Here is a 26,082-nt window from a genome sequence, read left to right on the forward strand (position 1 = left end):
TCCTGCCACCCAGGGATGAAGCCCTCATGTTTTGGCTTTGGCCCTGGGCAGTTGGATTCGGGCTTCAGCACTGAGCTCAGCAAGTCTAAGCCAGCCCTACTGACCTCATTCAGGGTCCCGACCCATAGTTTGAGAACTGCTGCTTTATGCCTTGGAGCCCTTCTCAACCTATGTTGGATCCCTCTCATTGGCTGTACTGGGGACTGTGGATAATATTTTGCATTATCCGGAATTGGTACGTGCTCATCAAGAGCCATCCATCCATCCATTCTCTGCCCTTCCCACCCAAGAGATCAGCCAGAGCGCTCTCAGGAAGTTGAGGAAAAGGTAGAGCCAGTTCCAGTGGTACTGCCAGTTCCAACAGGAGTATCTTCATCTCCTGATGAGGTGCTTGCCTCGTCGTCTCTGCCAGTTGACCATAGACAGTTTCAAGATTTATTGAGGAGAGTTGCAGATGAGCTCTGGATTCCTCTGAAGGAAATTGAGGAGACACCCCACAAACTCCTGGATGTTAGAGTATGGGACCTAGTAGAGTCACACTCTGTTAACAAGGCCATCTTGAAGCCTGCCACAATGAAGTGACATACTCCAGAGACATGTGCACTGAGCCCCAAGAGGGCAGACAAGAGGAGCTTTGTTCCAGCTAAGGGAGCAAAGTTTATATTTACTCCTCTTGCCTTGAAATCGTTTTGGTTCAGACAGCCACTGACAGGATTAGGCAACCACTCCCAGGTCCATTCCTTCAGATGAAGAGGCCAAATGTGTACATACCTTCTTTGGAAGGAGAGTATTTGTGTCTTCCAGCCCTGCATTCTGAATAGCTAATTACCAGGTCTTGCTAGTGAGAGATGATTTTGTCAACTCTTTGAAAATTTCGGAATTTCAGGCCCTTATTGATGAGAATAGTCTGGCCAGAACATCTTTACAATTTTCATTCAGCACAATCCATACAGCTGATGGCTTTTGGGATGCATTGTGAATCCTGGCTGCATTCTGCAGGATCCCTAGGGAGGTTCAATCAACTGTAGAAGGTATGCCCTTTGATGGAAAATAACTTATTTAATGAAAAAAGTGAGTCTTTACACTCATTAAAGGACTCGAGCAACCGTATGCTCCCTAGGTTCATACACAGTCACTGAAGAGGATGTAGCATAGCCATATAAACTGACACAATTACCACAAGTCGTCGGCCACCAGAGGGGCTATGATGCAACAAAGGGTGCAGACAGACTACCATAACGCTCCCCTTTCCTCTTTCTCCCTCATCTTCCTTTCAACCACAATCTCCAGCAAGAAGATTCTTTTGATGGGATTTCCAAGAGTTGCAAATCAGTTCAGATGCTATCTCATTGTAACCCAGACATCCAGTTTGGTGGCTGCCTAACTCAGTTTTCCCATATTTTATGGATGATAACTACGGACAAATGGGTCTTTGATATAATCCAGTTCAGCTACACCATACCATTCATTTCCCATTCATTTTTCAAGGAACATTCACAAGAAGATATTCATTCAAGAGGTAGACACCCTGCTTTAGTGGGAGCCATAGAACTGATGCCACCCTCGCAAGACTTCAACTTTCCTGTCTAAAAGCTTGTCTCAGGATAGTATACATTATGACATTTTGGAGTTAACCAGCTTGTTGCCACCTGCCCCGCCAACGCTGTGTGCCTTACATGTTGTGCTGCTGTGGCTCACAGCCCTGACCCCAATATCCAGAATACAAGCATGCAGGTCACATTCTGGCTTCCACTTTTTCCAGTTACTTTTTTCAGGATGACCCCAACTCCCACCAGTCCCGCATTTTCCCCATAACCATCTGCCCTGTAGTGTGCAGCCCTTGCTGAAGGCTTACAGAAATTGTTTGCTGCTCCCTTAAAAAGACAGTGCCCCACAGCTCATTACCTTAACTACATTAACAAACACTATTTTAATTGAAGCACTGAATTGCTTTATAGTAAAAGTAACCGAATAAAAAAAGGCGATAGGTTTAAGTGATATCAAGTATAAGGAATAAAGATTGAAAGTGTTAAAGGAAACATAAGTAAAAATACAATTCTAAGACTAAAACTTGATTTCAGCAAGTTAGTCTTTGCCAAAGCATGTTCATCACCTATACTCAACTCCCAGAGACTTCAGTACCCTTGGTAAAAGGATCCAGCATTCTGTGATTTCAAGAGCTCTGACCCCTTCAGTCCATCAAGTGATGGATGCCAAAATGTCTTTTTCTCTCTCCTTATATCTTACCAAAGTCCACAGACCCTTCAAGAGACAGGAAGGCTTCCTGGTGGTGCAGTTTCCATCCCCCATTGAAATTTTTAAACAATTGTCTGTCTTCATTTGCTCTTCTGATGAGCTTTTTTTTAATCTTGCATGTAAATTTGTTTAATTTATATCGGACACACATTCAGACAGGTGGAACCACATCCTTTTATCTGGAGCTAACATAGCTTAGGCATTGCTTGCCAAATACATTTTAAGAACATATTTTCAGACCATATCTATATAAAACCCTTTGTTTACTGGATATACATTCCCACAAGAACATTAGTGATCAATGATTTATTAGTTTTCTAGTGATATATTACATGCCACCTTTTGGGTATGTATCATGACAACAGCGTGCCAAATGGAACTAGTGTGTTCTTAGAGTTACAACATGCCAAATACACACACTATGGACAAGCTAATCACACTTCACCCTGGAGCGAGGGACTCCTTGGGTTGGTGGTAGTGCAGGGACAAGGTGTGCATAGTTCCCTTCATCCCACCCTCACCACAGAAGACATGGATTAGATGCCTCCCTCATAGTATGCCCACAAGGAACATGGACACCCTAGGAGCCCAGGATGCATATAAATCTCCTAGAAGTGAGAGCTGTTCAAGAGGCCTGTGTGCAATGCTTATTGCTTATACAATCCCAATATTTTCAGGTGATGTCAGACAAAATAAGTGTTTTACATTAGTAAGCGAGGGGGAGCAAGATCCATTCTCCTCTGCATAGAGTTGGTCAATCTGTGGAATCAAGGTGATTTGGTGATGAATACACCATCAGCGGTACACCACCTGGGGAATACAGAGTACATTAGCAGACAGCCTCAGCAGACACTTGTTGAGCAACCACAAATGAGAGATACCCTACTCTGTGGTAAAGACTATATTCAGGCAATGTCACAAGAAAACAGGAAATCCGATATATTGTTCCAGAGGAGTGTAGGACTGGGACTCCGAAAGGAATTCCTTCCTAATCTTAATGTTCACACACCACCACCCCCAAGTTCCTCTCTTAACTCATGTCCTCATGATGAGGCAATGATCATTATCCTCATTGCTCCCAGATGGCCTGAACAGTTCCTCAACCTTCTCCAGCTGTCAGAACAACCATACATCAGTCTCACACCTTTCCCAGATCTCTTGATACCAGATATGGGCCAAGATCAGACATCCCAATTCAGTGCCTCTTCATCTTGTGGGGTGATATTTGTATGGGCATTAAATGGGCACAGGCATGTTTTGTTAATGGTTCAGGTCATCCTTAGCAGCCAGAAGGAATCCACCAGAATATGCTATTCAGCTAAGTGGAAGCATTTTTCTGTTTTAGACCCAGAATCACCAGATGTCCCCCGAAGAATCAGACATTTCCAGTATCTTAGACTGCCTGCTCATTCTGAAGACTCTGGTCTTTCCCTTAGCTCCCTTTGAGTGCACTTGGTGGCAATTAGCCCCTGCTCCCCTCTGCAATAGACAACCATTCTATTTTTACCCACATCAGAACTGTGTAGTGAAAACCTTTACTCCAGTAAATAAACTTGGTCCAACGTGGGACTTTCATTCGGTCCTCTCAGCATTAACCAAGCCGCTGTTTGAACCTTTAGTGACATGCTTCATCTCCCATCTCTCTACAAAGGTCACCTTTTTGGTAGCTAGCACATCAACTAGAAAGGTCGGTGAATTGGGTGCCCTTATGAATGAACCACGATACGTTATTTTCTATGCTGACAAATGTATGTTGAGATTACCCCCGAAGTTCACCCCCAAAATCCACTTGGATTTTCACCTAAACCAGGCTATATGTTATCATAGATCCAAAAGATCAGCACTGTGTTTCCAGCTTTGGAATAGTCTCTTAAAGGAATCCTTGTGATGTGCCAGATTCCCCAAGGGGAGCGGGTGGGGTCTCTCTTCCTTCAGGGTAAGCCATGCAGCCTTATTGCTTCTAATGACTGAACTGCTAAGTCTTCAACTCCTGCTTCACACTGTGAGCTCTGCTCAGCGAGCACAACTGAGAGACTCCTGGCAGAGATGTGTACATTCTTCAGGGACTAATGCACCCCAGCCAGTATTTGTAATGACTCCCCAAACAGTGTTTTCAAAACAGAATAGGATTTATTAGTCAAGAAGAACACAGCTTTGAAAATCCTTAGGTCAGCATAGAGAAATGAAAGTTAAAGCATTCTGGTCAGCTCAGAGTAATTCACCAACCAAGCTGTAGTGAGCTCCATTTTCAGGCTGTCTCTCACTGACACTCTGACTTCCTTCCTTAGTCAGTTCCTAAGTGAGAGAGGTCCCAGCCTCTTCTAGAAGCCAATACTTATTCCCTCCACCTCACATTTTGTCCTTTGTTCTCGAGCTGGAGTCTTTGCTCATCTTTTCTGCTGAGTGTTTCAATCCATGAGTCATTGGAGCTTGCACTGTCTCTCTGGACACAGTGTTGATCTGGATTGGTTTCTGCCAGGTCCTTAGACTATGTTTACACAAGCACTTTTGTTGGTATAATTTATGTTGCTCAGGGGTGTCAAAAAAAAAAATCCCTCTAAGCGACGTAAGTTACACCGACAGAAGCACCGGTGTAGACAGTGCTACGTCGCCAGGACATGGGCTCTCCCGCTACTGCCATTCGGTGTGGTGGTTTAATTAGGTCAACAGAGAGCTCTCTCCTCGGCATAGAACAGCTAAATGATCAATCTTATAGTAGCACAGCTGCATCGGTACAGCTGTGCTGCTGTAAGTTCGCTAGTGTAGACATGTCCTTAATAAGTCTGTTCATTCCACCCAAACTGGTGGTTTTCATTTTTTCCCTAGTCTAGGCCATTCTTTGGAATAAATTCAAAAAGAAATAATAATCATAGACTTTAAGGTCAGAAGGGACCATTATGATCGTCTAGTCTGATCTCCTGCACAATGCAGGGCACAGAATCTCACTCCACCCACTCCTGTAACAAACCTCTAACCTATGTCTGAGTATTTAAGTCCTCAAATCGTGGTTTAAAGACTTCGAGGTGCTGAGAATCCTCCAGCAAGTAACCCGTGCCCCATGCTGCAGAGGAAGGCGAAAACCTCCAGGGCCTCTGACAATCTGCCATGGAGGAGAATTCCTTCCCAACCCCAGATATCGCGATCTGCTAAACCTTGAGCATGTGGGCAAGACTCACCAGCCAGACACCCAGGAAAGAATTTTCTATAGTAACTCAGATCCCATCCCATCACAGGCCATTGGGCATATCTACCGCTAATAGTCGAAGATCAATTAATTGCCAAAATTAGGCTATCCCATTATATCATCTCCTCCATAAACTTATCAAGTTTTCTCTTGAAGCCAGATATGTCTTTTGCCCCCACCACTTCCCTTGAAAGGCTGTTCCAGAACTTCACTCTTCTGATGGTTAGAAACCTTCGAGTGTAAACTTCCTTAGAATAGAATATCAGGGTTGGAAGGGACCTCAGGAGGTCATCTAGTCCAACCCTCTGCTCAAAGCAGGACCAGTCCCCAACTAAATCATCCCAGCCAGGGCTTTGTCAAGCCTGACCTTAAAAATATCTAAGGAAGGAGATTCCACCATCTCCCTAGGTATGGCCGGTTGATATCCGTTTGTTCTTGTGTCCACATTGGTACTGAGCTTAAATAATTCTTCTCCCTCCGTGGTATTTATCCCTCTGATATATTTATAGAGAGCAATCATATCTCGTCTCAGCCTTATTTTGGTTAGGCTAAACAAGCTAAGCTCTTTGAGTCTCCTTTCATAAGACAGGTTTTCCATTCCTCGGATCATCCTAGTAGCCCTTCTCTGTACCTGTTCCAGTTTGAATTCATCTTTCTTAAACATGGGAGACCAGAACTGCACACGCTATTCGAGATGAGGTCTCACCAGTGCCTAGTATAACGGTACTGACACCTCTTTATCTCTACTGGAAATACCTCGCCTGATGCATCCCAAAACCACATTAGCTTTTTTCATGGTCATATCGCATTGGCGGCTCATAGTCATCCTGTGATCAACCAATACTCCGAGGTCCTTCTCCTCTTCTCTTCTGTTACTTCCAAGTGATGCATCCCCAGTTTATAACAAAAATTCTTGTTGTTAATCCCTAAATGCATGACCTTGCACTTTTCACTATTAAATTTCATCCTATTGCTATTACTCCAGTTTCGTCGTGTATGATATCCTGGTCCTCTGTATTGGCAATACCTCCCAGCTTTGTGTCATCCGCAAACTTTATTAGCACATTCCCGCTTTTTGTGCCAAGGTCAGTAATAAAAAGATTAATCCCAAAACCGATCCGTGAGGAGCTCCACTGGTAACCTCCTTCCAGTCTGACAGTTCACCTTTCAGTGTGACCCGTTGTAGTCTCCCCTTTAACCAGTTCCTTTTCTACCTTTGTTTTCATATTGATCCCCATCTTTTCCAATTTAGCTAATAATTCCCCATGTGGAACCATATCAAATGCCTTACTGAAATCAAGGTAAATTAGATCCACTGCATTTCCTTTGTCTAAAAAATCTGTTACCTTGTCAAAGAAGATCAGGTTGGTTTGACACGATCTACCTTTTGTAAAACCATGTTGTATTTTGTCCCAATTACCATTGACCTCAATGTCCTTAACTACTTCCTCCTTCAAAAATTTTTCCAAGACCTTGCATACTACAGCTGTCAAACTAACAGGCCTGTAGTTAGCCGGGTCACTTTTTTTACCTTTCTTAAAAATAGGAACTATGTTAGCAATTCTCCAGTCATACGGTACAACCCCTGAGTTTACAGATTCATGAAATTTTTTTGCTAATGGGCTTGCAATTTCATGTGCCAGTTCCTTTAATATTCTTGGATGAAGATTATCTGGGACCCACGATTGAGTCCCGTTAAGATGTTTAAGTTTGGCTTCTACCTCGGATGTGGTAATATCTACCTCCATATCCTCCTTCCCATTTGTTGTCCTACCATTATCCCTAAACTCCTCATTGCCTCAGTCTTTAATGAGGCTAAAGTATTTGTTTAGATATTGGGCCATGCCTAGATTATCCTTAACCTCCACTCCGTCCTCAATGTTTAGCAGTCTCACTTCTTCTTTCTTTGTTTTCTTCTTCTTTATATGGCTATAGAACCTTTTACTATTGCTTTTAATTCCCTTTGCAAGGTCCAACTCTGCGTGGCTTTTGGCCTTTCTCACTTTATCCCTACATGTTCTGACCTCAATAAGGTAGCTTTCCTCGCTAATCCCTCCCATCTTCCACTCCTTGTTGGCTTTCTGCTTTTTTTTAATCACCTCTCTAAGGTGCTTGCTCATCCATCTTGGATAACAATTCCTAAGAATTTTTTCCCCTTTCTTGATGCAGGTTCTGATAGTTTCTGCAACTTTGACTTGGAGTAATTCCAGGCCTCCTCCGCCTTTAGATCCACAAGTTCTTCAGTCCAATCCACTTCCCTAACTAATTTCCTTAATTTTTAAAGTTAGCTCTTTTGAAATCAAAAACCCTAGTCACAGATCTATTTTTGTTTATCCTTTCATTTAGTTTGAACTGAATTAGCTCACGCTCGAACCAAGGTTTTCCCCTACAACCATTTCTTCTGTGAGGTCCTCACTATTCACCAAAACCAAATCTAAAATGGCATCCCCTCTTGTCGATTCAGCAACTACTTGGTGAAGGAATCCATCAGCTATCGCATCCAAGAAAATCTGAGCCCTATTATTATAATTACTAGCACTCGTCGTCCAGTCTATATCTGGGAAGTTATTCTCCCATGATCACACAATTCCCATTAGTATTTACTTAATTAAAAACATTAAAGAAGGTTCTATCCATATCCAGATCGGATCCCGGAAATCTATAGCACACCCCAAGCACTGTCCCAGGGGAGGCTCTAGTAGTTTTTTCCTCAATGTGATTTTTGCGGAGACACTTTCATTCCATCACTTCTTATTTCTTTACAGTCTACCGCATCATTGATATACAATGCTACCCCACCACCTTTGCCTTTATTTCTGTGTTTCCTAAACAGCACATACCCTTCAATACCTGTGTCCAGTCATGACTACTATTCCACCATGTTTCTGTTATCCCAATAATATCTGGTTTCACTTCCTGCACCAGTAGCTCTAGTTCCTCCATTTTGTTACTAGGCTCCTCACATTAGTATAGAAACATCTTAATTTTTGCCGTTTGTCCTTGCTCACATTCTACCACCAGTATCATCTATTAGACTGGTATGTACCCTACCCTTCCTCCTTATGTCCATTCTCCTACCCATGGCTGTATCCTTTCTTACTTCGTTTTCTTCCCTCTCAATGTTAAATCCGGTGTGGAGTTTACCTGGACATCTCCCCTGAATTCCTAGTTTAAAGCTCTCTTGATCAGTTGTGCCATCTGCAATCCTAGAAGTCTATTTCCCTCCTTACTCAGGTGAAGTCCATCCTGAGAGAACAGTCCTCTATCCATGAATGCTTCCCAGTCGCCATACATCCCAAAGACCTCCTTATAGCACCAGTGCCTGAGCCATCTGTTGAGCATCATAATCTTGTCACGCCTTTGTTGCTCTTCTCTAGCAACAGGCAGAATCCCACTGAAGATCACCTGAGCCTCAATTTCCTTAAGCGTCTTCCCCAGCCTGGCATAGTCTCCCTTGATACATTCCAGTGAGAATCTAGTCGTATCATTTGTTCCCACATGAAAGACAATCAGTGGATTCTTTCCCGCTCCCGTTAGGATCCTCTTTAGCCTCAGGTCCACATCCCGTATCTTAGCACCCAGCAGACAGCACACCCTTCTGTTCTCTGGATCAGCTCTTGTTACAGGCCTGTCTGTCCTTCTCAGTAAGGAGTCCTCAGTCACGTAGACCTGCCTTTTCCTGGCGATGGTGTGAATTCTCCAGTCTATCCCCTGTTCCCTCTGGCCACAAGTCCTCTCGATTCCTATTGTCCCTTGCAATCCTCTCCAACCCATCCCATATCCTGGGGCTCATATTTGGTGGTGTTATCTCCATTGACTCTTGCCCTCTTCCAATAGGACTAGCTGCTCTTCTCTTTTTCCTTGCCCTCTCACCTTCAGTGACCACCTGCTGTGCCCCTTCTTCATTTTCCAACTCCACAAACTGTTCCTGAGCTCTGTTTCTCCTTCACTAGCCTGTCTATTCCTTTGCCTGGCTCTTAGTCATATGCTTCCACTGACCACACAGTCTCCCCTGAGGGTCTTTGAATCAAAGATGAGTTCCGTGTTAACTAGCCTGTTTTATCTCCAGTGTCGCCATCTTTTGTTGTATCGGAGAAGGAATCTTTTTGGGAGTCAAGCAAACTATCTTACAGAAAGATTTAGAAGAGTTGTGGGTTTTTTTAAAGATCATAACAAGAGACAGATGACAATCAAATCCAAAATAACTAGGTGGTTTAAAAATTGCATCCAAAAGCAAGCTAATCAGCTGCATCCAAAATCGTTATACCTTTTTGTAATGGGCATGACAACTCTCTAGGACCAAAGGATAGAAGTATCTTTTTTAAAAATGTTTTAATCGCCTGATTACTTCCTCACACATTCATCTGGCAATGCCAACTATTTTTTTTTGTGAACTTCTCTGCTGACATTTGTTGACCATGCTCCAAGCACAACTTTGAAGTATACCCAACTCATCTGGTTACCTGCTTGCGACTTCTGCTATCAGAAATTTTTTCTGGGTGGGAAGTAAGATACATTAAGGGAAAATTACTTGCAAGTTGTATTTGTTTGTAGTTGTCCTCTTCTATCCTCTGTCTCTCTCTCCTGCCTTACCTCAGAGTGTTGTGTGGAGTTATGACCTCATTATCTAATACTTTGCTCTGGAAACGTCAAACTAGGGCCGGGGGGAGAAGTAGTAAGTTCAAAAGTTGACTTACTTCTGGTAGGAAGAGCTATTATGCTGTCAACAATTTATGTTGCTGGGCAAGATGTCAGGAGACTACTATGAAATTTGGAATTACCAACAAGTAATTTTCCCTCACCAATTGCTAAAATGCAGCCTTCTCTCAGAATATCATTTGATACTTTTCATACTTTATGTAAACTAAACTACCCACTGTCATATGCCAATTATATATGGCTACTGAATGGTTTCCTATTAATGGAAACTTCAATTGAAATTGAGGCCCTGGTAAACTGAGAATATGTATTAGTTTCAGATGCTAAAATCAGAAAATCAAATTAGTGCTCAAAAGAAAAACAAAATGTTGCCATGGTTAACTAACTTTGCATAAAGAAATTACTTTTGTTTGCAGTAAAAGCTTTTTCTTATTTCATTATTTCATTTCAGACTTGGAAGCTCTGAGACACATACCAACACAACTTTGGATGTTCTTCCAGTTAAAGGACCTCAGGGTCCCCCATTATCTTTAAATATTGATGACCCTGTTCAGAATAAATTGATTTCTCGAGAGACATGGGCTGTTCAGCCTGAACACTTAATTTTGACATCTCCTTCTATTAGTGAGTATTTTTTTAAGTTTGGATAAGTAAAATAACTGGTCTAACTAGTGAATGTTCCTAACCTACTGTAGTATGTAAGTTTGGCTTTGGTGATATCTTTACTATAGTTCTATTGAATTTCCTCACCAAATAGTTTGAGCTGTGGTTTTGGTTTGTCAGTGGAAGTTGCTTTCAGAATACCTTGAGTTGCCAGAATGTGTCCTGAAACAGAGATTCTGAGATTAATTAATTTCTAAAATACACTCCATTGCCAGCAAGAAGAACCACCAAGGTGCGAAGCATGACAGAGGGGCGTTAAATAGCAAACAGTTTCCTTCTTAATCATGGAGCTGTCAGTTTTTGGTCTGCTGAACTAAAACATGTTTTGTATTGTACAATAGGTGGAACAGCAGAAACTGGACATATACAAATTATGAACAATTGTAATAGGTCATTGAAATTTGAACTTTCTTGGCCAGCTCATTGTCTTACAATAACACCTCAACATGGAGTAATTGAGCCAGAGTAAGTCTCTTTTCATTGTTCTTTTTCTACTATGAAAGTAAGTGGATTTTTGCAGATGGTAGTGGATTTTTTGCTCTTCATTGAATCTGGTAAACGTGTGATCTTTCATGAATATACACACCACATAGGCCCTAATATTAGATATTTTACTGTTATTTTTGGTGTTTGAACAATTATAATTGGAAATTAAAATTGGATATGATTTATCTAAAAGTCTTAGAGATCAGTTATATAATTTCTCACTAAGCACATACCACTATAGCTATGCCAGTATAACTCCACATGTGAACACACTTCTCGAATAAATGTGACTTTTATTTCGAGTATAATTGTATGGAGTAATTATACTAGAGTAAAGTCACTTATTCCAGAACAGTGTCCACACAATAAGTTACACCAACATAGATATATTGGTATATTATATTGCTATAGTTCTGCTGGTCAGTTTTCCAGTGTAAAAAGCCTCTCATGAAGGATCTTATCACTGGGTAGGATTGGGAAAGAAGGGTGCCTACTCATTAATGAGACCATTCTGGACCCAGCTAGAACCACTTGGCAAATCCCAGCATTGATATTACCTACCTACAAGCGGATGGATAAAAATTATTATGTCCCAGCATGGGAGAGTGTGATCATCTTCTGCCACCTTCCACCCAACTCCATCATGATGGATGCTGTTAATTCCTGCGGCTGACAACACCAGATGAGGTCCACCCCTTACAACAGGGACTAGAAGTGTTTGGACCTTTTCAGGAGGAAGGCGTACTCCTCAGCCATCCTTCAGTTTCAAATTGCCAACTACCAAGCCCTGATGACTAAATACGGCTACATAAACCATTAGAAACTGAGCAATTTTATTGAGAAGTCACCTGAATCACATTGCGACCAATTCAAGGCCATTGTTCAGGAGGGACAGTTAGTAGCAAAACAACGCTACAGTCTGCCCTTGACACAGCAGCCAGGTCCATCTCCGGCGGTGGTGATGCGACATGCATCATGGTTCCATCTCTTGGGCTTCATGAAGGAGGTACAGTCAACCATCAAAGACAACCTTTGAAAGCACTAATCTCTTTGTGGAAAAGACTGATGCCTCTCTTCACACACTGAAAGATTCTCAAGCCACTCTCCGTTCTCTTGGCATCTATATGCTGGGACAAAAGAGGAAGTTTAGTCCACAGCCCCAGCACAAACCATGCACCTCCCATTATCTGGCTCAATGCTAATATGACCCACAGGGGAAGAAGAAAAAATTTTTGAGGTGTAAACAATCTGGCCTGCAACCTTCCTCATCCCAGCCATCCACATCCAAGCACTAATTTTGATGTGTTGGTTGAGACATTGATAGACCCTCCCCCCCCGTTTGCTACAACCGACCACTGCCATCCACCCATTTGGCCTCCAGCCAGTAGAATTCTATGGCAGAATTCCACAGCACCTGGGAAAGCATAACATTGGACCAATGGGTCCTAGCGATCACTCGCAATGGGTACTGTGTCCATTTTGCCTCCCTGTCACCTCCATAACACCTTTCCCATCCCTCTTCAAGGACTCTTATCATAAAAGTTTACTATGGAAGAGGTAGGTAGTCTCCTCCAGTTAAGGAGCTATAGAACCAGTACCTCAACATCTATAGTGCAAAGGATTCTATTCGCTATTTCCTAATACCCAAGAGGAAGGGAGGTTGGAGACCCATACTAGACCTCAGAGCTCTCAAGTTTGTCAAAGCTCAAAAATTCAAGATGGTCACTAGCAATGATCGTTCCAGCATTGGAATAGGGAGACTGGTTTTCAACCTTCAAGACACATACTTTCATGTTTCAGTCCAACCAACTCTCAGACGATTTCTCAGATTCTCTCTGGGACAAGACAACTACCAGTACTCCCCTTGGGGCTATCATTGGCTCCTAGAGTATTTTCAAGGTTCTTTCAGTAGTGGGGGCACACTTATGCTCCCAAGGGATCATGATTTACCCTTACCTGGATGATTACCTCCTTAGAGCCTGGTCTCTCCAGGAGACTCACCGAGTCATCAAAAAGCTGCAAGATGCTTGTTTACGGACCTGGACTTACAGATCAATGACCAAAAATGAACCCTCATTCCAGTGCAACACTTGGAATTCATAGGAGCCGACCTCGACTCATTACAGGCCAGAGCTCTCCTACCTCATCACAGATTTCTCTCCAGGGCCACACTTGGAGATCATTCGAAGTAGCCTGCAAATATCAACGAGACAGTGCCTCCAACTCTTGGGGCATATGGCAGCAACCACAACAATAATACCACATGCCAGGCTTCACATTTGATGCCTCCAGATGTGGTTCAGCTCAGTTTGCAGACCAAAGAGGGACAGACTAGACAAACCCCTGTTACAACCCACCAGAATCAAGAACTCCTTAGACTGGTGGAAAGACCCAGCCACCATTTGCAAGGGGATCCCCTTCTCCCAAACCCCCCTGTCGTTGTTTCTCTGATAGGGTGGAGTGCACATCTAAACAACCTCAAGACACAAGACAAGTGGTCACCCACAGGCATCTCTTCACACCAAACTCCTCAAACTAAGGGCATCAGGAATGCCTCGCCCACTTCCTCACACTGACCAAAGGATCGCACACAAAAGTCCTAACAGACAATGTAGCCTGTATGTACTACATAAATCAACAAGGGGGAGTCAGGTCGCCCCTCCCTCGGTGAGGAGGTGATGAGACTATGGAACTGGTGTATCTCCCATGACATTACACTGTCAGCAGCCTAGCCCCCGAGCACACAAAATTCAATAGCAGACAGTCTCAGTTGCAAATTCCCACACGACCATGAGTGGGAGCTAGAACCAATAGTACTACACTATCTATTCAGGTGATAGGGGATGCTGAACACAGACCTGTTTGCCACTTACCTGAACAAGAAATGTCCACACTACTGTTCCAGAGCAGAGATAGGACAACGCTGCCTGGGCGATGCTCTCATCTCCACTGGGACAGAAACCTTCTCTGTCTTTCCTCCATTTCCCCTACTGTTGAAGTCCTGCTGAAAATAAGGAGATGGAGCATGTCATATACCCTTACCTGTCACAGCTCGCGATATGCCTGCCAATCTCTCCCAGCCACTCCGTACCTCTTCTTGCAGAACAAATGATGTTCTCTTCATCCCAACCTGAGGATTCTCTGCCTCAAAGCATTGTTTCTTCTTAATTTCCAACATCTAGAAAGCTCCTGTTTGAAGGAGGCACAAGAGGGGTTACTACACAGTAGAAAGTCCTCAACACAACACTAACCTGCAGAAATGGTCCAGGTTTTGGATTTGGTGTACTTCCCAACAAATTTCCCCGACTTCTGCAACTCTTCCACATATCTTAAATTATGCAGTGACCCTAAAAAGACTGGGGCTCTCTCTGAGTCCACCTAGCAGCTATAGCAGCCTTCCACCAACCAGTAGAGGGATACTCAGTACTGTCACACCCAACTTCTAAAAGGTTCCTCGAGAATATAGTAAACCTTTTCCCACAACCTCGAGTGTCTTCTCCCACTTGAGACCTAAACGTGGTACAGTAACTCCTCACTTAAAGTCGTCCCGGTTAACGTTGTTACGTTGCTGAATTGTTAGGGAACATGCTCATTTAAAGTTGCACAGTGCTCCCTTATAACGTTGTTTGGCAGCCGCCTGCTTTGTCCACTGCTTGCAGGAAGAGCAGCCCATTGGAGCTAGATGGTGGGGGCTTGGAATCAGGGTGGACCGGCAGCCCGTCTATCAGCTCCCTGCTCCCCTAAGTTCCGTGTGCAGCAGCCACCCAGCAGGCTATTAATTGTTGGCAGTTCAGCTGTCCCTCCCCTCACTGCCATGTGCTGCTCCTGCCCTCTGCCTTGGAGCTTCTCCCAGGAGCATTCTGCTTGCTGTGCATGGGGAGGAAGAGAGGGGCAGGAGGACACCCTGACATTATCCCTCAACTTATGCCATTTCCATAGAGCAGGGGGGACATGACAGGGCTCAGGAGAGAGAGAGCGTGCTGGCAGCAGGGGCTGTCTCAACTGGCTGATCTACTTAAAAAGGCACTGCACTTTGAGTGGAGTCAGCGTACTTAAAGGGGCAATGAACGTCTCTCTCTCACACACACAGGGTGTGTGTGTCTCTGTCTGCCATTCTGTCTCCCCTCCCTCCATTTGTGCTGCCTCATAGAGTGTGAGGCTACATTAACAATGTGTTAACCTTTGAGGGCTCAGCTGTTCTAGTTCATCATTTAACAGTAAGGAATTCCCTGGGAAATATTCCACCCTCTGCCTTCACCACCTCAACCAAGCTTCACAACCATCATTGCTGTGTACAGTATTAAATTGTTTAAAATGTATAGTTAGTGTGTGTGTGTGTGTGTGTATACATATATATATATATATATAAAAACCTTGTCCCAAAATATAATTCTTTTGTCTGGTGAGAAAAATTTCCCGGGAACCTAAACCCCACTGTTTACATTAATTCTTAGTCACATTTTTCAGGAACATAACTACAACATTAAGCAAGGAGTTACTGTATTGAAAAGACTGACTTGGCCTCCCTTCAAACCCATGGCCACATGTTTATTTACATACATCTCAGTGAAAATGGCCTTCCTGATAGCAATCACCTTGGCAAGGAGAATAGAAGAAATACAGCTCCGATGGCACATTCCCTCCTACACCCCACTATTCTTTTGGGACAAGGTTACACTCAGACCACATCCAAAATTCATCCCTAAGGTAACCTCCCCATTCCACATGAACCCATTGATCACCTTCCAATCTTCTACCCAAAGCCATACTGTGACAACAGGGAGGCTATATTACACACACTAGATGTCAGGAGAGCCCTAGCCTTTTACCTGGATAGAAGAAGGCTTTCCTGAAGTCACCTAAGCTTTTCCTTTTTGTTGTAGCAAGATCTAAAGGTTCAGCAACATCACCCCAGAAGCTCTCCAAATGGGTCTCAAACTGCATTAGACAATGTTATCAGGTTCACAACATGACCCCTCCAGATAGTATTTGCACGCACTCCACAAGGTCTATCTCCTGATATGTCGCCGCCTTAGAAATCTGTTGAGCAGTGACATGGGCATCAGTCCACATCTTTGCAGAACAGTGTGCGATCACCCAGGACTCTGCCTCCAATACCATCTTTGGCTCCACAGTACTGTCATCTGTAACTGACCTGACTCCCAAGTCCCAGCCCTCCAGTGAGCATACTGTTCAGGAGTCGCCTACTGTGGAGAGCCCATAGGGATACTACTCGAAGGAGTTACTCACCTTGCGCAATAGCCATAGTTCTTCGAGATGTGTCCTCCTATAGGTGCTCCACAACCCACATTCCTCCCCTCTACTTCAGAGTTCTTGTCAACGACTCAGATAGAGAAGAAATTGAGGGGGGTTAGCCTGCATGCGCTGACTAGCCTTGTGGCAGGGCAGAAGGAGAGGCAGCACATGTGTGGGCCTAGCAGACGCTGCTACAGAAGTTCTTCAATCAGCAGCGCAGGGATGCAAGCACTCCTACAGTGGCGCAACCACAGGGGACACCTCTCTAAGAACCATTGTTACTGCATAAGGTGAATAATTTCTTCACCTTAGAGAGAGATTAAAAGATACAGATAGTAGAAAATAATATACTGGTGTTAGTGGGAGGCAACCAGAGGGTAGACAGTGTGTACATGGAAGAAATTAGGGAAAAGATGAATTTGGGAGTTTCAGCAATAGGCTGGAGAGGGTGTGTTTGAGGTGGGCTTGATGTGACAAGAATGGGAAAAGAATCGCCAGCACCAAAAGCATGGGAGGAAGCGGACTGCAAGAAAGGATGTGGAAGACTGAGGATATGATGGAAAGGCTCTGTCAAGACAAGTTTGAAAAGAAAAGGACTGGAACCCATGCCATCAACTGGGAGTGACAAAGAATCATGGGCACCTTCAACTTCCTGTAAACAAGGTGAAGTACCTTTGAATTGAAGTTTCTCACATAAAAAGATCAAATTGTGGCAGACTTTAGTTTTAATTTTCAGACTCACATGACTGATTTGTTTCTATATTAAATTCTTCAAACATGAAACACTGCTAGAGCATCCCAAAATTAATTTCTGTGGGTTGGGTTTGGGGTTGTCCCAAAATGAACCATTCTGCCAGTTTTTTTCTTAGTTCCATTTTTATCCCAACAAAGGCTTGCTCTACAAACTAGATGTCAAAGATCATAGACCCAAACTGGTTACAGACTTTAGACTGTCCACTCAGCTATTAGCTTAATACCAACAAAATCTGTCTTCAAGACAGATTGTATTTCTCTTTGTTTGTATTCTGGCAGGGGAGGTCATACATCTCATGCAGGATATTTGTAAAACAGCCACAAGTAATTCTCCACATTCATTAATCAAGCATTTTGGCATTTGCCTTGGGTCTTGTGTTGTAGGTGTGTGAGATATTTCTGTATTACAAAATGTGATCAATTTCTTCAGCATCTAGGGAGGAAGGAAGACCAGCCATTCAGGCTCATCCATTTAATTGTGTTCTGCTGCATTGACATGGCGTGAAATTGTCTGCTGTTTCATTCTCCTGGGAGTTAGCCACCAAATGCGGGGCGGTGCCTACTTACAAATGTCTCCTGAACACTTAAGATATGTGAGACTGCCTCTAAAGTCCTCCTTGAGACACTCTAGAAAGATTTCCATAAGTCCAAATCAAGACCAGCCTGGAGTGCTTCAAAGGGTAAACTCTAAAAGTAATGGCCTGATTTCACCATGGCTACTGAGTCCCAAGACTCTGTCAGCACTGGAAGCATTGGAGCAAATCCAGAATTCCCTGTGTAATTTCATCTCCAAAATGCCTGATACACTCATGCTCAAAGTAGAAAGGTTCCTCAGATTTCAGATGCACTTGAAGCCTCAGCACTTTGTCAGTAGTACAGAGTTCTGGAGCATCTGATGAGGTGGAGTCTTCCAAAGAAGAGGTCAAGACTCAAAAGAATTGAAAAAGAGAGCACTTCTGACATATCGGTGCTCCTAACTTACTGCAGCTTTGTAACAAGATCTTTTTAATTCCAGTGTACTCCCTTTGTAACCTCTCTATGCATGTTCATAGTATAGAAAGTTAAATCGGAGTATCCGTGTGCTCTCTGATTTAGCCAAACTTTGTGTTGTTCTGAGGCCATGAAGTCCTCAATAGACTTCACGGTATCTGGCCCTGCATTAGGATTGGTGGGAACCCTCCGTGCAATTGGAATGCTTTTATTTTCACCATAATCAGTGGCAACTGCAAGGAAAAGAAGAGGAAAGCTGGCTTTTATGTTGACTGGTTTAAAGGGTGCCTTAAATATTCCTTACCCAGGTCACTTTGCCCCAACAGTACAAACTAGAGCCCACAAGTCCTTAAGTCCTATTTTCAATGAGTATGACAAAACTATCTTTTCTAGGGATTCTGGAACATATAGCCAGCTTCCTGCTTTCTCCAAAGCAGAAAGGGACAACTTTTACAACCATTGGCACTTACATTTAAGTGGAGTGTACATATATGCAGTTATCAAGGTTTTGAAACATACAGAGACCATAAATTGCAGTAATACATAGGATATAAATTTAGTACTAGGAATTATGTTTACCCACTGCATTAAGATCTAGAACTTTAAAGTCCTATATCTAACGTTCGCTCTTACTTAGATAGCGTTCAGTGATTTTTATATGTCATGAGTTATGATGTGCAAAGAGAATTAACGGTATAGATTTTCAGTTTTGTATGTAGATACTATAGTTTTTACTGGCTTTTTTATCCTTTGTTTAGGACCAGTGTCTTAATTCTTGTGAGTCCTAATCCGTCACTTGCCACAAAGCCTTCAGTATTTCCTTGGAGTGGTCTAATTTATATACATTGTGACAATGGACAAAAGGTAAAAGTGGTTTTCTTAAAGACTCCATGAAGTCTTAAGATAATTGTTGGTTACCATATTGCTAAAAGTCAGTTTAATTTTGGGACACTAATTCATTACTTTACCATTCCACTAAACTTACTTTTCCCATGAAAGTCTGTTCTATAAGCCTGTAAAGATAATTTTAAAACCCTTTGGGGATAAAACTATTCAAGTAGGAGTTCATTGAAATGTAAAAATAGGTTACTCATACTTAATGGGGAATATTTCATTTCATTGAATAGGTTAAAGCTATTGTTTTGGGATCCAAAGGTTCTCGGTTTGATAGGGGTTGTCAGTCTTTGAAGAAGAATGGTGGGCTCCTAAAATAGACTGAGTTATATCTAAAATTGCCACACACCTGTTAAGCACTTACACTTTTCTGTACTTTAATTTAGTATGTCAGTGAGTAGGAGATCTATAGTAGTTTGTTGCTAGACAAAGGTGGTGAGCACTTGCTTGTTTGGGTCCTGATTCAGCAAAACATATCTAGCTTTCTGAAGCCTGCAGAACTGTAAAAAGCAATAGACTAGGTGTGTGGCAAGGAATATACAAACACCAGTCTTTTCTCGTCTACCTGCTTCTGTCCAAACATGTTTTTTTCTGGCAATATCTGTTTTGAATTAAGGCATTTAAATGCAGAAATATTACTAAGGGAACAAAGTTTGCATTCCACTGATTTGTTAGTCTCTAAGGTGCCACAAGTACTCCTTTTCTTTTTGCGGATACAGACTAACACGGCTGCTACTCTGAAACCTACCACTGATTTAGTGTATTTAAAAGGTGCAAGGTCTCTTGTGAATCTCAGTCAAAGATACTGACATCAGTCAGTACTACACCATTGAATTGGTTTGAGAGATTCCTGGAATATTTTATATAAATATGAAACAACACAAGAAAACTTCATGCGCTAATATTAATTAGGGAAGGCAAAAGTCCCTTGCATTATCCAGTTTATCCTCCTGCCAAATATAGGATGGTTCCCTGTGTGGTGGTCTTTCTAGTGTTCTCCCAACTTGTTTAACAGTACCAAGTGATGGGGGTTATGCTTCCTGTGGGAAGGTATTCTGCAATAGGAGTTCACTGTTTAATGTTTACAATGTAGAGTTTGGTGTACAACAGATATGAACTCAAACCATTTAAAATTCTGATTGTAACGTTACAATTTAATAAATCCGATCAATGACAATATTTCCATAGAAATATCTTGTATATGCTAATTAAAACTCTATCACTCATAAAATGAACCAGTCTCTTCAGGTATTACCACCTTTAGCTAACAAAAGTAATCAGATTTTGGATGTTTCTAAAAGCTTTGTCATGAGCTAGGGCCAGCTGATCACTAATGCCAAAACAATTTTTTTTATATACTTCCAAAAACAATTCATGGGTGCCCATCAAGTGCTTTGGCACTAAACTAAAATACACAACAGAAAGAGTTAAAGTACTTCCTCAGGAAGTCACTTCTCTAAGAAATCATATACTAATTGAATTGAATTGACAACCTGTACCTCAGATTCTGAATAAAAGTTTGTGAAATAAAGATTTGACTACATTCTCAGTGCCCAATATAATGTAGGACCTTTTATGATGTATTTGTCCAAAGAGGCAAGGTAAAGTTACTAAGATTAAACTAGTGCAGTGCTGTTTCCTTAAAATCTGCAGACACATCGCTGACTGTAGCATTTCTACAAGCTGCAAGAGAGCTTTGTCAGATTTCACTGCTGTCTTTCAAATCCCTGTGGTCAGCAGTAAAACTTGAAAGAATCAGTTAAATTTCATCATGCTACATCATGGGAAAGCTAGAAGGAACAGCAGAGACAGCTACTGGAACTGTTTGTTGCAGAAGGAGACTGAAAAATGAAGGCTGTGGAAAGAGTAGTAGCAGAAACTTCACCTTGCAGCAGCCCGTGGGCTCTGCAAAGGAAAACAGAATAATGTTGTTCTCCCTTCCAGCTGCCAGACATGGCTAGCTAGGCAGAGCTTCAGATTCTTCCCCTACTAGCTGGAAACTGCTAGGAATTGTAGCAGCTGAAGGTGGGTTGGGTGTTGGCTTCTTGCTTTGGGCACTGCCTCTCAATGGCGGGGTACCCCATCTTTCATAGCTCTCTGTAGAGCTATGTCCTCCAGCTATTCAGTATCTAGTAAAATTTCCAAATCAGTATTTTGGGTCCCTGGCTGAGGATGGGCAAGAGAAAAGTACAATTTAGAGACATTTTGGGAGGAGAAGAAAGGTCGTCAATGGGGTAAGATGAGGAAGTGGGTACCACAGAAATCAGCTCAAGATCTGCTATACTCTCCTGTCTTCACCTCAGTTTTTTCTACAGTGAAGTTATAACAGAAACAATGGATGTAGCAAATAGGGTTTGCCCGTTCAACTAACTTTAACTATATGGAAATTTGTTAATTTGCTTAAACACTATTTTGTGGCGTTTGACCTGCCAAACATGATTAAGCAAATAAATAATAGATTAATACTTGTGGAATTCAAATATAGTTTATGAATACTTAGTTATTTGACCAGCACTTACTACTATAGTGGGCCCATTTGAAGTTCATTCCAATTTTAGAGGTATTACCATTTCCAGCTACATTCCCCATTTTAAGTGTAGAGAAATATCACTGTAATCAGTAGAACCTCTAACCAGACTATACTTAAAGAATATTCAGAAGGCTGCATTGTTTGTTTGTTTTTTTAAAAAAAACTACTATTGGTTAGAGGAAGGGGCACAGTCTCTTTGAAGTGGCATCATGTCACCAGTATTTTTCATCTTGCCTGCTAAACTTAGTTCTCAGGCTAGTAGGTTTGAGGTAAATGCTTCCATCCTTGTTTGCGAAACATTCAGTTTACAATGCATACACCATTTTAAACTTTAAAAATGAGACCACATATCTTCAGAATTGTTTCTGGGCATCTGAAAGTGTTTCTGTCTCAAGTAAAAGGGTCCTTGTTACTTTTAGGGAGGAAGAATATAATCTGGTAAACTATGTAGGGAGCCACCTGATTGAAAATACTAGTATTTTGACACTGTAGTGGAATCATTTGTTTTCTAATATAAACCTTTCTACAGTCAAAAAACAAATACACATTAGAATTATCTTTCCTTCAAACTATTTTTCTTTAATGATTTACTTAGAGAAGATTTTTGAAACCAAGGATAAAGGATAGGATGGCGTATTCACTGACATGGAAAATACAAAATCAAATTAACCAGATTAAAAAAAGTATAGCAGTGTCATCTCTAGAGAGAGAGAGGAAGAATGTGACTAAAAAGCTTTCCAAATTTATATTATTCTGCTCTTGTGACCGTGCTCACTCAAGAATTTTCAGTTGAGAGTTGACAATTTTAGTCCCTACATTAGTAGAAGAAACGTAATGATTCTGTGAGTGCTTGCATATGTCCATTACACAGTAGGTGTAGGTGTGTGTGTCTCATACATCAAAGTAGGAGAGTTTTCCCTAATGATACCCATAGACTCTTTGTCTCCTCTTGCTCTGTATCGAGTGTATAAAGGGTGGAGTCATTGCGCCCTGACTTCGGTTCCTTCTTACTGCTTTTGGTCTGTAGTCAGGGTTCTGGGCTTACAGGTTGTTTAAAAGCTAAGTATCTTTCCTAATGGTTTCCTGGTCCTTGGGACATATATTTTTATTTTCTTAGAAATCTCATTTTTGTTTTGCTTAGTTTAGGCTCAGTTGGGCCTCTGGGCCTTGCTGGGTACCAGCTGACTTAGTCATAGTCCCTCAGCTTTAAATCTCATTCTGTTGCTGGAAACCCAGGCCATCAGTAACATTCATTCATGCTTTCTAAAATATTGGTGCAGGGCGCATTTGAGACAGGTGTTCCATCTGCAGGGGCATTAAAACCAGAAGAAAAAAACAGACAGAAATTACTTCAGTGTCTCTCATGGGGGCTGCCTTAAGACTTGCGTCTGAGCCCCCTCGTTGTTTAGAAGGGGCTTTGAAGACTTTTTCCCAAAGCCCTCCCCCTACTTTGTCTACCACGAGAGGTAGAAGCTCACCATTGCTGGGTCTTTCTGAGAGACCCAGGGCTTCAGAGCAGTCTCACTCTGAAGAGGAAGTCAGAATCAGGTTAGTCAATGTCTCAAAGAATGCAATCCTCTGAAACCCACTCCAGTATCTATGCTAAAGTGCATCCTTCCGGCTGCTCCCCAGTGCGGGCTTATATGGTCTCTCCTGACCCTGAACCATTAACTCCAGTGCCCTCTCAAGGGGCCATCAAGTCTGGCTCTTGCTGCAGCTGAGGCACTGGATTGTTCTTTACTGATCTTAGCAGAACCACTACAGTTCTCAATACTGTGGTTAGAACCAATGCTGTGGTTAGAAATCTGTATCTCTCAGTGCTCAGTGGCAGTCCAGGATGTCCTGCTTAATAGCAGGAAGCCCTTTACAAAGGCTGCTTGCATGAGTAAGTGGAAACAGTTCTCTTTCTAGGCAGCTTCCTGGAATCTGTCATCTTCCCTACATTGATTTAAGACATTTTAGTCTCTCTCTCTCACATCAATCAATTTATTCTATCCTTCAGCTCTCTTAAAGTTCCTTTGGCCACAATTTCAGCATTTCATCCTAAAATCAGTGGTAAAACTGAGTTCACCAATCCTGTCATGGCCAGATTACTTAACAGTCTAGAAAGATCAGAGGTGGGCAAACTACTGTCCGGCTGGCCCCAGCCCCTCCCTTGCTGTTCCCCCTCCCCTTGTAACCTCAGCTGACTGTGCCGCCAGCGCAATGCTCCAGGCAGCGGGGCTGCGAGCTCCTGGGGCAGCGCAGCTGCAGAGCCCAGCCTGACCCGCTGCTCTGTGCTGCGCAGTGGCATGGCTGGTTCCAGCCGGGCAGCGCGGCTGTAGCGCCACCATCCACCGGTGCTCCAGGCAGCGTGGTAAGGGGGCAGGGAGTGGGGGGGTTGGATAGAGGGCAGGGGAGTTTGGGGGGAGTGGTCAGGGGTCAGGGCAGTCAGAGGGTGGGGAACAGGGGTGTTGAATGGGGGCAGAGGTCCCGGGGAGGCAGTCAGGAAGGAGGGGGGGTTGGATGGGGTAGCTGGGGGCAGTCAGGGGACAGGGAGAAGGGGTGGTTGGATGGGGCAGGAGTCCTGGGGGGGCAGTCAGGAATGAGAGGAGGGGTTGGATGGGGCAGCGGGGGGTAGTCAGGGCAGTCAGGCTACAGAGAGTGGGGGGGTGGGTGGGGAAGGGGTCCGGGGCGGGGCCGTCAGGGAACAGGGGGGGTTAGATGGGGCAGGTGTCCCAGGGGGTGGGTATCGGGGCAAGAAGCGGGGGCTGGGCCACGCCTGGTGAGGCACAGCCTCCCCTAACGGGCCCTCCATACAATTTCCAAAACCTGATGCGGCCCTCAGGCCAAAAAGTTTGCCCTCCCCGAGATAGATTATACCCTCCTGTTTGTGGCCCAGTGCCCATTTGAGACTTCACATTTAGTGTTGTCTGTTCTTATGAGTTCCCCATTTCAAACCCTTAGCATCTCTTTTTGTTTCTGCATCTTTCACTGAAGTAGGCTTTCTGGTGGTCATCGCTTCAGCCAGGAGAGAGAGGGAATTGCAGGCACTTGTCACGGATCCCCAGTACTGTTTTTTATATGGACAAAGTTCAGCTCAGACCTCATCCAAAATTTCTGTCAAAGGTGGTTTCAGATTTCCACCTTAATCTCTATGCTTACCTGTTTTTTTCCTTTCAAAGCCACATCTTCACAAGGATGAAGAAAAGCTGCACACCCTAAATGTGCATTGAGCTTTTGTCATTTTACCTGGACAGAACAAACCTTTCAGGGTCTACACCTAGTTGTTTGCTTCCTATGCAGAACACATGAAGGGACATCCAGTTATGATTCAGACTCTCAAAATGGATTACCAGTTGCATCTTTTTTACGTTGCAATGGACAGGATGCTACCTGAAAAGTTGATGGCACGCACTACCAGGACATATGCAGCCTTGGCAGCATTAGTGGTACATGTCCCTATTATGGATATTTGGAGACTAGTGATGTCGTCTTCTGTCCACACATTTATTGGTCACTGTGGTCTTAGGACTGCATCAGGAGGTGACACAAAGGTGGGAAAAGCAGTCTTGAAGTCCTTTCAATGAGCCTCTGAGACCCAACACGTTTGATAAGAGCTTCGTAATCACCTACAATGTAATGGATATAACCAAGCACTCAAAGAAGAAAAGTTTACTCACCTTCTCATAACTTCTTCAAAATGTGTTGCATATGTCCATTACATGACCCACTCTCCTTCCCCAACACACTGGAGTCTACCTTTGGTTTTCGGTGCTAAGAAACTGAAGGGTGGGGTATGATAACATCACCCTTTATAACCTGGACATGGAGCACAAGGAGACAAGATAGGACAAAGCCACCCTGACAGATAGTGCGAGGGAATACTCGCTGTTGATGCATGAGACGCATGCACAACTGCAGAGTAATGGACATGTGCAATATATATCTCTAAGAACAACAGTTCTGAGAAGGTGAGTAACCATTTTTTCTATTTGTTAAAGTCATTGATACATGGTTACTGCTTTTGTACCATTGAGACATGGTTTTGAGACGAAGGGCATGAGCAGAGCCTGTTGTTGGGATGTGTGTGGCTCAAAGTAAATAAGAACTAGCCATTTGGATTGACTTGTAATATAACATTGTTCTTTTTTTTACCCCAAAATTGTGCAAAAGTTCATTAAAGTTCAGATTCGAGAAGACATTGCCCAGGATGTATCTTCAACCGGCTCAATATCTAAAAAACTTGATGTCCTTATGCCAGCATCTGAGTCTGTCATTCATATGATAAAACCACTTCCAAAGCTACCTTCAACAAACGTTGAAATAAAGAACAGAACTATTATTTTTCCTGAAACAGGATTTGGTGAAAGCTCAGGTAATATCAATTATTCATAAAATTACCACTTCCACTAGCGTCAAATGTTCAGCC

The 26,082-nt window shown here is 42.9% G+C and overlaps 1 protein-coding gene across 1 annotated transcript in view; it reads left to right on the plus strand.

Moving 5' to 3' along the window:
* The window catches only part of CEP192 (centrosomal protein 192), a 192,224-nt gene that overhangs the window by 140,794 nt on the left and 25,348 nt on the right, over positions 1–26,082 (plus strand). Inside the window, exons 37-40 of the mRNA XM_084619054.1 lie at positions 10,551–10,723; positions 11,104–11,227; positions 19,006–19,111; positions 25,827–26,028. Of these exons, the coding sequence (XP_084475180.1) occupies positions 10,551–10,723; positions 11,104–11,227; positions 19,006–19,111; positions 25,827–26,028 (605 nt within the window). The remainder of the gene's footprint in view (positions 1–10,550; positions 10,724–11,103; positions 11,228–19,005; positions 19,112–25,826; positions 26,029–26,082) is intronic.

This window comes from Lepidochelys olivacea (assembly GCF_965140295.1).
Source record: "Lepidochelys olivacea isolate rLepOli2 genome assembly, chromosome: 2".
In the NCBI taxonomy this organism is placed as follows: Eukaryota; Metazoa; Chordata; order Testudines; family Cheloniidae; genus Lepidochelys; species Lepidochelys olivacea.